Below are 12,639 nucleotides of genomic sequence, written 5' to 3'. Positions count from 1 at the left end.
CCGGGGACCTGCAGGATTTGGGGCCAGGGGGAAAACGGGATTTCGGCTGTCCTAAGGTATGCCTGATGCTCATGGTCTCACTCCAGGCGTCCAACTCCCAGCCCAAGTATTTTATAATCTCTAATATGTATGTGTGCGAAAGGCAGTGGGTAAAGGCAATAAAGAAATTTGTGCTGTTGTGAAGGAACTTTCTGTGCGATCGCCGGAGCACAACTGGCATTATCTGGAGATAACTACAGCCAACTTCCCAGGGCATGTGGGGCAGAATACGGAAAGCGGGCGGGACAAATTGCCTATGTTTGGAGTCTGGTTTCCAGGTTGGTGTTTTGGGGGCTCTGGGTGTGGCAGTTGGCGGAACTGAAATCGGCTGCACCATGTCGGCCTTCGAGAAGCCTCAGATCATCGCCCATATCCAGAAGGGCTTCAACTACACGGTGTTTGACTGTAAATGGGTGCCCTGCAGCGCCAAATTTGTGACCATGGGCAACTTCGCACGGGGCACCGGCGTCATTCAGCTGTACGAGATCCAACACGGGGATCTGAAGCTGCTTCGAGAGGTGGGTGCCGGGTCGACGATCCGGACTGCCGTTGGGCGCGAGTGCGGATCCTGGGGTCTGCATTCCTCTTTGCCAGCGCCTTCGTCCAGCGTCCCCCAAAGCATGGCTTCAGCCGCGCGAGACCAGAGAAGCTGACCGCCGACTGAGGAATGTTTCCCATTTAAAACCTCTTTCTCATCCGCGGGGTAGTTCCTCCGCGCCCACCCCTCCTGCCACCCCAAGTGCAGTTCAGCCGAGGCGGGCACTAGGATGCCTGCAGTGTGGTTGGAAGAGGCAACCTAACACATTCGACAGGTATCAATTGAGTGCCTGGTATTCCTAGGCATGTGAATGGCAATGTCCCCGATCTCATGGAGTTTGTTTTCTAGTGGGAGAGATACTCAGTTCAATAATCAAAGCAACGATACATAAGTACAAACCGAGATGAGCTGTCTCACGCAAAGGAACACGGTTACGGTTCAGTGAGAGTGAAAACAGATTTGGGATGAGTGAAAACAGATTTTGGTATGTGCGGGAGCTAACTAGGCCAAACTAGGAGTAAAGGACAAGGTTTCCAGGGCTTCTGCACATGCAGAAGCTCAGTGATGGGAAGAAGTTTATCCTCTTAAGAAACTAGAGGGATAAGCAGGAACCAGACATTGCAAGATCTGTAGGACATTCAAAGGATTTATGCCTCTTTTCTAAGAGAAACGGGACACGATTGAAAGGATTTAAGCAGGGTGTGGAAAGATTAGGTTTACAAGTTTTTGTTTTTGTTTTTGAAGATTACTAGTGAAAGAATTAGAGAATAATGATAGTAACTAGCATTTTGTAGCTGTTTATAGTTTTTAAAAAGTCTTGATTTCGGTTACCTGAAAAAAAAAATCATCAGTCATAATCAGATCAGAGTTGCAATAGACTACAAGTGCAGGGTAGGTTAAGAACTCTGGGGATCGGCCGGGCGCGGTGGCTCAAGCCTGTAATCCCAGCACTTTGGGAGGCCGAGACGGGCGGATCACGAGGTCAGGAGATCGAGACCATCCTAGCTAACACGGTGAAACCCCGTCTCTACTAAAAAAAATACAAAAAACTAGCCGGGCGAGGTGGCGGGCGCCTGTAGTCCCAGCTACTCGGGAGGCTGAGGCAGGAGAATGGCGTAAACCCGGGAGGCGGAGCTTGCAGTGAGCTGAGATCCGGCCACTGCACTCCAGCCTGGGCGACAGAGCGAGACTCCGTCTCAAAAAAAAAAAAGAACTCTGAGGATCAAAATCTATGGAGAAAATCGGCTTGGAGGAGGTAGTGATTAAACTGGTAGATAAAGGATGGATACAATTTGGACTGTTAAGCCTAGAATAAAAAGTATGTAAGACCCCATTCCGCTTTAAATTTCCCTGAATGACAAACATGAAACATGGCTTATTCTTTTCTACCTTTCCTTATATTGTTCATCACTTAGCTTCCAGTAACCAGTGGCGTTTTTTTTTTTTTTTTTTTTGGAGACAGGGTCTCAATCTGTCACCCAGCCCGGAGTGCTGTGGTGCAAACACAGCTCACTGTCACTGCAACCTTCGCCTTCCCAGATCAAGGAATCCTCCCACCCCAGCCTCCCGAGTAGCTAGGACTACAGGTGTGTGCCACCACACCTAATTTTTTTGTACTTTTTTTTTTTTTTTTTTTTTTGGTAGAGATTGGGTTTCGCCATGTTGTCCAGGCTGGTCTCCGACTCCTGGGCTCAAGCAGTCTGCCTGCCTCGGCCTCCCATAATACTGGGATTACAGGCGTGAGCCACCAAGCCTGGCTACCTGTTGCTCTTCTAATGTCCAGTTCAGATTATCTAATGTATGATACCCTTCCTGATTTCTACACAAAGTAAAATTTCTTTACATTGCATTTTGGGTTGTTTTTGTTTTTTGTTGTTGTTGTTTAGAGATGGCGTAGCTCTGTCCCAGTCTGGAGTGCAGTGGTACTGTCATAGCTCATTGCAGCCTGGAACTCCTGAGCTCAAACCCATCCTCCCGCCTCTGCCTCCCAAAGTGCTGGATCAGGTGTGAACCACCATTTAAAAAAAAAAGGCATTTAAAGGATTTATTCCTTTTTCTTTTCTTTTTCTTTTTTTTTTTTTTTTTAAGACGGAGTCTCGCTCTGTCACCCAAGCTTGAGTGCAGTGGCGTGATCTTGGCTCACTGCAACCTCTGCCTCCCAGGTTCAAGTGATTCTCCTGCCTCAGCCTCCCTAGTAGCTGGGATTACAGACGCCTGCCACCATGCCCAGCTAATTGTTTTGTATTTTTAATAGAGATGGGGTTTCACCATGTTGGTCAGGCTGGTCTCAAACTCCTGACCTCAGGTGATCCACTCAGCTCGGCCTCCCAAAGTGCTGGGATTACAGAGATGAGCCATCGCGCCTGGCCATTTATTCCTTTTTCAAAGAAAAATGGGACATGATTGTTTTCCTTTTTTCTTTTTTCTTTTTTTTGAGACAGGGTCTCACTCTTGCCTAGGATGGAGTGCAGTGGCAGGATCAGGGCTCAGACTTGTGACTTTTTAAAATAAGAACAGGCCTGGTGCAGTGGCTAACGCCTGCAATCTCAACACTTTGAGAGGCAGAGGGGTGGATTGCTTGAGCCCAGGAATTCAAGACCAACCTGGGCAACATGGCGAAACCCCGTCTCTACTTTTTGTATAAGAAAGAATACAAAAATTAGCTGGGCATAGTGATGCGAGCTTGTAGTCCCAGCTACTTGGGAGGCTGTGGTGGGAGGATCTCTTGAGCTCAGGAGGTCAAGGCTACCATGTTCGCACCACTGCACTCCGTCCTGGGTGACACAGAGAGATCCTGTCTCAAAAAATAATAAAATGAAAATATATGATTTGTACGTATTTCAAAAGTACACTTACTCCATCAAGTGGAATAGAGTACTTTGTCTTTTGTAGAGACTCTGGGGAGTTTCAGCAAATTTTAAAAAGATAATTTTCTTTTGCAGCAAAAGTAATATGTATTCATGAGAGAACATTTAGAAAATAGGAAAATGAAATATCACCCATAATCTCAATGCCAGGAATAACCACTAAGTGTGTTTTCACCTGGATCATTTAGATCTTTTTTTCTACCATGAATTATCTGAGAACACACTATTTCAAGGTAGTGTGTTTAACAAGGACCAAAGATATTTAAAAGTTGAGTCCTTTCTTCTAAAGAGCCTACTGTCCAAAAAGAGGGTACAACTAATACAGAAATACCTTTTAGAACTTACAGTGGGCTGGGTGCGGTGCTCATGCCTGTAATCCCAGCACTAAGGGAGGCTGAGGCGGGCGGATCACAAGGTCAGGAGAGTGAGACCATCCTGGCCAACATGGTGAAACCCCATCTCTACTAAAAATACAAAAATTAGCTGGGCGTGGTGGTGCGTGCCTGTAATCCCAGCTACTCAGGAGGCTAAGGCACGAGAATCACTTGAACCCGGGAGGCGAAAGTTGCAGTGAGCCGAGATCCGCCGTTGCACTCCAGCCTGGCAACAGAGGAAGACTCTATCTAAAAACCAAACCAAAACAAAAAAGAACTTACATTGTATTTGGCTGCTCTGGTGCAATGGAAAAAAAGATTAAAAATATAGGTTAAATACTGTTCCAGTAACTCCCACTCCTTACTGTGCATCAGGATCATTTGAGTGCATTTTGTGGCTTGTGTGTATGTGTGTGTGTTTTAAAACATTTGTGCCTTGGTCCCACCCCTAGAAATTCTGACACAGTGGTACGTCTTTATTGCATCTAAGTAAGGTTTAGAAATCAGAATTTTTTAAAACTTCTGCGAGGTGATTCTAATGAGTCCCAGGGCTGAGAAGCATTGAGCTAGATGGGTCACTTATTAAAATATTAGGAAACAGACTTGATTTATCATTGTAGAGCTACCCCTAAGTCATGTGCTTCAAAGCTCATGCATCTTTCTTTTTTTTTTTTTAATTTATCACTGACTTGGAGCTCGCAAAGCCTGTGCATCTAAGAAAAAAAGATGTAAAGGAAGCATATCAGTCTTTGTCGAAGTCTTCTTTATCTTAGTTCTAAAAGGATAGATAAGGAATGGAGGGCAGGGCCTCCGTGTTCAGTTGAGCAGTTTTTTGCACCACACAAAGGTGTCTAGCTGAGTGCTCAAATGGGAGTTAAAAGCTCTTTTTCCTTCATTAAGGCTTACATGTGTGAGGCTTCATCAGCCTCTAAAGGGCAACTTTTTTCTAATTGGTACAAAGATACCATATGGACTAGGGATGGCCCTGAAAAATGGAATCACAGTTGTAGATGTTTATATTAAAAAAAAAGCAATAAGCTAATAAAATTCTGCTTTTTTAGTCCCTGTGCTACTGAATTTACTGCTTGTTAGCATTTGGTTGGCTAGATCTTTTAATGTTAATTAAGTATTGCCAGGATGTGGAGGAGGAAGTACTGACAAGCTGTACTAGACCCACCCACATGCAGAACAAAAATAGCTCACACAGAAATTATTGATCTTGAGCTTCTTTAATCATTTTAACTTCTTATTATAGCAAGAAAACGAACAGCTAGGTCAATTATGACCATCATTGATGGCCATTTTCAGTATCATATAGCAAAAATTGTTAGTATATACAGATTTTCTTTGTTGAACAATTTTTGCAAGATAGAACTTTTTTTTTTTTTGCCAGTTTTCTAGCAAGAAAAATTTTGATTTACCACCAACTTATTTTCATCTTTTCTTTTCCATAGATAAACTATCTAACGGGGCAAAGAGGGAACCCTTTTGTGAACTATGAAAAATTAGCTTCACCTTTGTCCTGTTAATTTAGCTATTATTATTATTTCCATGAATGTCTGAGGAAAGAGGAAACATGCCTACTTTGTAAGTCCGTTTGCCAACAGAGCTCAGCCCTTCTGAGCAAAGTGCAGTCCTCAGTGCACACAAATGATCAGTTTTAATACGTTTAATATGTTCAAGATGTACAATTTGAGTTTAATTTGGTTCTTACACAACAGACCACTAGTGTCTATAAATATCTTTGGGTTTCTTTAATATAAGAAAAGAACAAAGAACATGAGGGAAGCATAATATCTTATATTTATATCTTGTAAAGACATGAATGAAGGTAAAAACCAAAGGACAGAGATCTGAAAGTAGGTTTAATTCATGCCATTGTACCATTTACCTTAGCAATCAAGATTGGAACATTCCTTTGATACTTCCAATAACTCTCAGGTTTACAGAATGAGGACTCCAATAATAAAATATTTATTTAATCGATTTACATATAAACCTGGAGGCAACCTAGTTTAAAAGAAAAAGCCTGGGTTCTACCTGGCTCTTGGGACCTTAGGCAAGTCACTCAGTCCTCCGAACCTGTTTTGTCATCTTGAAAGTGGTGTTCTGAACACTTAGTTTGCAGTGTTCTATATATTAGAAAAGGGATGGTCTAGACTGGAAGAATATCTAAAACGTATCTGATATGTAGGTATTCAATAGCTGGATGCTGTTTTCATGATTGCATGTCAATGACACCAGAAACTGAACAGTTTGTCAGAACCCTGGCACATGAAAGTATGCTAGGAGAAAAGAGAGAACAAAGAAAGTGAACTCCAGCCCTGGTTTGTCCGTCCCTAGTCTCAGGGCTGAGAGATTCATGGATGGTCATTTATACCTTCATTCAACAGATGTTGAGTGCCTGCTATGCATTAAAAAAATTAGGCAAGGCTCTGCTCTCATGGTGCTCACATTTTAGAAAGGGGGACATAATTGCGTGAATAAAATATTTTTGTACAGGTGTCAAAGAATCTGTACATTGCAGTGCTGTTTTTGGAACACCATAAAATATTGGAGTAGTCAGTTCCATCTTTGCACAGGGAAGAGATTTTCAGCAGAAAAATCTGACTCTATATACATATAGATATTCTGATTTTTACATCACAAGTAACCACACAGTTTTTAAGTCTTAACTTCCAAGGTTTTTTATTTTTATTAATTTTTTTGTTTTGTTTTATTTTATTTTATTTTTTTATTTATTTTTTGAAACGGAATCTCTCTCTGTCGCCCAGGCTGGAGAGTGGTGGTGCGCTCTTGGCTTACTACAGCCTCCGCCCTCTGGGTTCAAGCAGTTCTCCTGCCTCAGCCTCCCCAGTAGCTGGGATTACAGGTGTCCACCACCATGCCTGGCGAATTTTTGTAGTTTTAGTACAGATGGGGTTTCGCCATTTTGGCCAGGCTGATCTTGAACTCCTGACCTCAAGTGATCCATCCTCCTTGGGCTCCCAAAATGCTGAGATTACAGGCATGAGCCATTGCGCATGGTCTAAGTTTTTTTTAACTGGTGTTCATTTGCTAGTATTTTCTACCAGGCAAGCTAAGAAAATTATTTTTTTAAAAACTTTAAAATTTGAAAAAAACACATCCATCGGCTTTTGTTCTTGGCGAATTTTCTAATTAATGTATTATGTTAGTAACAGAAGATCAGTGTGTTCCAGGAGTATAGTTTGAGATTCTCTAGTCTACAGGGTCTAAAAGTGAAAGCTGAGTGAAAGAATAACAGGGAGGAAAGTTTTTGCTTCCAGTTTTTTATTACCAACTGTAAAATTTTAGAAGACTGTAGGGACCAAAGAGTGTAGGTTAGTTTTTACCTCTTCCATGGCCTAGGAAGCACAGAAACCCTCATCAGAGGTTTTAGGGGATAGCAGTGGAATTCTGGGAAGCAGAATGCTTTAGTTGGTTGGGAGGAAGAAAATGGGTGACCAGTCTTCCCAGTGCTTCTCTGAGAAAAATGTTCCCAGAGATTTGGGTCAATAGATGATGCAAGCTCTGCACAGCTTCTAATCCCCTGTCTCCTGGAACCACATTGCTGTGCATCAGGACTACCAGCTTCTTACCTCAGAGGGTCTGCTTCCACCCTCTGCCTCAGAGCATGGAAGCCATTATCAATGACTTAGAGCTGGCAAGACCCAGGTTCAGTGTGAGACCAAGGGGAGGGAGAGGTGGATAGCTGTTTCATCAGTTGGTGTAGGTTGGAACTCTTAATTAATTTCACTGTAGAAATCATGCCCTAATAGTGATTAAGTGCTTTAGCACTATATATATATATAGTTTTTTTTTTTTTTTTGAGACGGAGTCTCGCTCTGTCGCCCAGGCTGGAGTGCACTGGCGCATCTCACTGCAAGCTCCGCCTCCCGGGTTCACGCCATTCTCCTGCCTCAGCCTCCCGTGTAACTGGGACTGCAGGCGCCCGCCACCGCTCCTGGCTAGTTTTTTGTATTTTTAGTAGAGACGGGGTTTCACCGTGTTAGCCAGGATGGTCTCGATCTCCTGACCTCGTAATCTGCCTGTCTCGGCCTCCCAAAGTGCTGGGATTACAGGCGTGAGCCACCGTGCCCGGCCAGCACTATTAATATATTTTTAGGTACTTTGAGGAGAGCGGAAAGGTGAGGAAAACATAAACTGGAGTTAGAAACTGTGTGTGTTGTTAAGTTGACAAAATTTTGATCCTCTGTGTTGCCCCATTTTAAGATACTCTTTTTCATAAAATTGGGGGAAAATGGGAATAAACGAGTATTAATTTTCTGGTGCAGTGAATAACTGATGCTATCTCAGACCACTTGTGCATTAAAAAGAGAAACATTCTGTGGTTCTGTGCTTCTCATCAATAGGGTCTTTTACAGACGTTACTGTAGATGACTGATTTCATTAACTAGACAATTCTGAGGAGGGTATGAATGCTTTTAGACTTGGCCATAGTAACTCCAATTTATCCAGATCACAAATAGTAGGAAAGTTCAACAGTCTGGGAGTTTCCAAAGCCCTATGCCATATAATGGTATCTTCTGAATCAGAGAAAAAAAGTTGTTATAGTTTGTGTTAAGTGACTTTTATTTTATTCATGGAAATTGGTATGTATACCTATATGGAAATGCCTGGATAAACACTGAAAGAGGCAGGGAAATTATTTTTAAAATGATTTGAAACAGGTCAACCTGGGAGGGATGAAAACTGCAGAGTTACAAGGGGAGATGTCCTGGAAACTGGAGAACCCTGCAAAAGGAATAAAGTTTATCTAGATGTATTGTTAAGTGAAACAAATCAAACGACAGTGTACTGTGATTTGCCTTGTATTGAAACAAACGCGTGTTTGTAAATGCGTAGAAGATCTAGAAGGATGGGGATTACTTCTGGAAAGTGTTAAAGGGACTCACTTTTTCCTTCCATCCTTTTGTTTTGTTTGAATTTTTATAGGGAGCAGGTATTACTTTTATAAACATTAAGAATTTAAAAATGTAAAAATTGTTAGAGACCAAGAGGGATAGTTTTGCCCCATTGAGGCTGACAGTCAATGGGAAGTGTTATATGGCAAGAGTGTGGTGTGGGACAGACATCAGTGGCCTCATCTAATTCCAGATTCCAGAGATCACAGGAGCCAAGGCAGCAGGAAAAGCAGTTAGACTGTAGGAGGGACTTTAGTGACCTGGGCAGGTAGAGTTGGTGGCGGGAGGGGCCATGGAGAAACCAGAAACATCAGGAAGTAAAAGAAGGTGAATAGAAGACCCAGGGAGGTGTAGGAGTAGTATAATGAATATGTATATTTTGGAGCAACCAGATGGGAACTGATATTTGAGTTGTTAGCTTTTTGAGGGACTGGCCAATCTCATTCATCTTTGTATCCTTTTTTGCCTAGTTCAGTGACTTGCATGTAGTAGCAACCATTAAATGTTGAATGTTGTATGAGGTGGGCAAATGTGTAAAGCCCTATGCTTTGGTCTCCTTTTATGACAGGAGAGTATTGTATTAGATCCTTTCCAAGGACCTTTTTGGCTACATAGTCATTCTTCACCTGATTTCCATAAGCCCCATACCTTAAATAATATATTTGTATGGGATTGTTTTACTAATGTGATTATATATGATACTTGGAGCAGTAGCCTTTTAAAGTAAAGAAACCTTAAAAGATTGGCTGATCCATACCAATAGTAGTGCCTTTATACACACAGGTTTATAAATCTCTCTGCATTGAAAAGGCCCCAGAGAAAGTGGGACATAAACATCTTTAGTTTATAGGGTTCTGCAGGGAAAACTATAAGAGACACGTAACATTTTTGTTCCCATAACCATCTGGAAAGATAATATCTTCATTATGTTCTCATTTCTGCTGAGGATCTTAAAGAATATCACATGAAGTGCTGAAACTTTCATATCTGCAATAGAGATTGTAGAGCTGTCAGCATTTGAATGTCTCATTAGTGAGAAGAGAGGAAAGGCAAATTAACACTTTTTCTTTTTGACAGTTACATACTTTAAAGAAAAATGACTAGAAGAAGATGTTTTAATTGCCTTTTATATTGTCTTATTTAAATGCCATAATAGAGCCGTAAATATGATATTAATAGATTATAAATATCTGCTTACATAAATAATATATCCTGTCTTCCTCCTTTCTATCAAGATTGAAAAGGCCAAACCTATTAAATGTGGAACATTTGGTGCAACATCTTTACAGCAGAGATATTTAGCTACTGGAGATTTTGGTGGAAACCTTCATATATGGTAAGATGATTTAGTCAGTATTCAGACAGATGAGACAGGCAATTTATTTGATAGTTTTATTACTCTTTCTCTGAAAGACAGAATTTTAATTTTAAAATCTTTCTTTATATGTTCAATTTTAACTATAAAAATATGAGAATTATCTCTTAATACATATTTCTAGATTTCATATTCAAAATCCATTTAAAAATACTAACCTATTTTTCTTTAGATATTTTGGATAATATTATCAATGCTTATTTTCATACACGCTGTTTGCTGCTAGCATTTAATGCCGTGTATTTGTAAATAAAGGTCTATTCCCCCTCCAACTTTAAAAATATAGTATATAAAAATGCACATGAATAACATTGAAAAAGTAAGTATTAATTATTTACATTTCAGCAATAGATTTAGCACTGCAGAATGTTTGTTTTTTCAAGCTTTAACATCTAAGCACAACTTTTTAGAAGCATATCTGTTGAACAAATCAAAATAAACTTGTTTTGAATGGGCAAAATCACAATTCTGCCAAATACCTTTTTCATATTTTACCTAGAGTTGTTTCTTATTTAGAGTGGAATGAATTGAAATTCCTTTTTAATTACTTTGCAGGAAAATCTATTATTGTAATCATTTATAGTATACAGCAGTGTTCTAAAATATTATGGAGAAAGTTCTAGAGTGTTCTAGAAAAACTATCTTTCCTGCATCATGTTTTCTAACATGACCTTTCTTGAGTCTCACTTAGAACCTGCTACTTTATAATTACATTACTTTAACATATTTATCTGTCTTAGAATCATAACATTAAACAAAATGAAACTATTTTAATTTCTCCTTGCTTTAACTCCTTAATAATTAAATTAACATGTATTCGTTAGTTCTTAGATGCTTTGTCATATGCTTTGAGAGATACTGGGAGAGAGGCAAGTTTGAATGCTATTTTGAAAAATAAATATATTTCAACACAAGAATATTCAAAATATTAAATAGTACTATTGACCATCTTTCTAATACAGTTTTCTAGTATAGTACAGATATTACCAACTTACTTTCATTGATAAATCTTATAATTTCATGTTAAAAAATAATGTTTTAAAGTCTATAAAATAGTAAAATAGTCATTTCAAGTAGAACCACAATCTTGTTTAATCTCTTGATTAGTTCATAGTGATGGTAAATGTAATTTCTAAACTAGGTTGAAATATCTTAAAAAATTTTTCTTGTTTTTGAGATGTAGTCTTGCTCTGTTGCCTAGGCTGGAGCATAGTGATGCGATCTCGGCTCACTGCAACGTCCACCTCCCCGGTTCAAGTGATTCTCCTGCCTCAGCCTCCCAAGTAGCTAGGATTACAGGTGCCCACCACCATGCCTGACAGTTTTTTGTGTTTTTAGTAGAGACAGGGTTTTGCCATGTTGGCCAGGCTGGTCTCAAACTCCTGACCTCAGGTGATCTACTCACCTTGGCATCCCAGAGTTCTGGGATTACAGGCATGAACCACTGCACCTGGCCACAGATTTTTTTATTAGTAAGGTTTTACTAATAAATCTTGGCCCAATAATAAATTGGGATTATATTTCATGAATAGCCACATTCATTTTAAATATCCATAAGTTATTGAAAACTAAATTATTAAGAGAAAGATAAATAGAAGTTCCAGTAGAAAAGCAAAAGAAGGGGAGAAATGGAGATGGGCAAGAAAAGGAATGTGTGAGGATCACCTAGTCAAGCCATTCATTGCCCAGTAGTGCAGCTGTGGTAATCAATACTTTCCTGAATGCCTTTCTGTGAATTGACCTATTAGACGAACTTCAGCCTGTCTTTCAGTAATACATATTGTTGTACGATGACACACTGAAAAATACGTCAGTAGATAAAAATCAGTGTGGACTTCAGTGGGAAAATAGTACCTTATAAAGGAAGAAATGTGTACAAAGCAAACACTACTCATATTTTATCCTTTAAAAAGGTCATAAGATCCAACTACTGAGGCCTACTTTGGAAAAATTCTATATCACTTCGAATTTACATATATATATTTTTAGATAGAAATATACTAGCTGCATTTTAACAAAAGCCTTTGCATATTTGGTGGATGGAATTTAACAATGAGTATGATGATTTAGTAAGGCCAGCTAATGGTGTCCATCTTCTGTTCACTTCCCATATTTTTGTAACAGCCACTAAAACCCAGAATTGAAGAAAATTGTCCTGAGAGCCAGGTCCTCAGATACATGGTTGGTTTTTTCTTTTTTTTTTTTTTTTTTTTTTGAGACGGAGTCTGGCTCTGTTGCCCAGGCTGGAGTGCAGTGGCCGGATCTCAGCTCACTGCAAGCTCCGCCTCCCGGGTTTACGCCATTCTCCTGCCTCAGCCTCCCGAGTAGCTGGGACTACAGGCACCCGCCACCTCGCCCGGCTAGTTTTTTTGTATTTTTTTTAGTAGAGACGGGGTTTCACCGTGTTAGCCAGGATGGTCTCGATCTCCTGACCTCGTGATCCGCCCGTCTTGGCCTCCCAAAGTGCTGGGATTACAGGCTTGAGCCACCGCGCCCGGCCTGGTTTTTTCTTTTCTTTTTT

At 40.3% G+C, this 12,639-nt stretch overlaps 1 protein-coding gene and 1 long non-coding RNA gene across 4 annotated transcripts in view; one reads left to right on the top strand and one right to left on the bottom strand.

Moving 5' to 3' along the window:
- The first annotated feature begins 241 nt into the window (after positions 1 to 241).
- Positions 242 to 12,639, top strand: part of WDR92 (WD repeat domain 92) — a 28,615-nt gene continuing 16,217 nt past the window's right edge. Inside the window, exons 1-2 of the mRNA XM_023224065.3 lie at positions 242 to 557; positions 9,979 to 10,079. Coding sequence (XP_023079833.1) covers positions 255 to 557; positions 9,979 to 10,079 — 404 coding nt within the window. The 5' untranslated portion in view covers positions 242 to 254. The remainder of the gene's footprint in view (positions 558 to 9,978; positions 10,080 to 12,639) is intronic.
- Positions 1,312 to 12,639, bottom strand: part of LOC111550578 — a 35,891-nt gene continuing 24,563 nt past the window's right edge. Inside the window, exon 5 of one of the 3 annotated variants that reach the window (XR_002734106.3) lies at positions 1,312 to 1,408. This is a non-coding gene — a long non-coding RNA (uncharacterized LOC111550578). Of the gene's footprint in view, positions 1,409 to 8,390; positions 9,731 to 12,639 lie in introns of those variants that run through there. The other 2 variants (XR_002734104.3, XR_002734105.3) reach the window with 2 other exon arrangements.

The sequence above is a fragment of the Piliocolobus tephrosceles genome, chromosome 15, assembly GCF_002776525.5.
Source record: "Piliocolobus tephrosceles isolate RC106 chromosome 15, ASM277652v3, whole genome shotgun sequence".
Classification (NCBI taxonomy): Eukaryota; Metazoa; Chordata; class Mammalia; order Primates; family Cercopithecidae; genus Piliocolobus; species Piliocolobus tephrosceles.
This window is presented reverse-complemented; position numbering and strand designations above follow the sequence as displayed.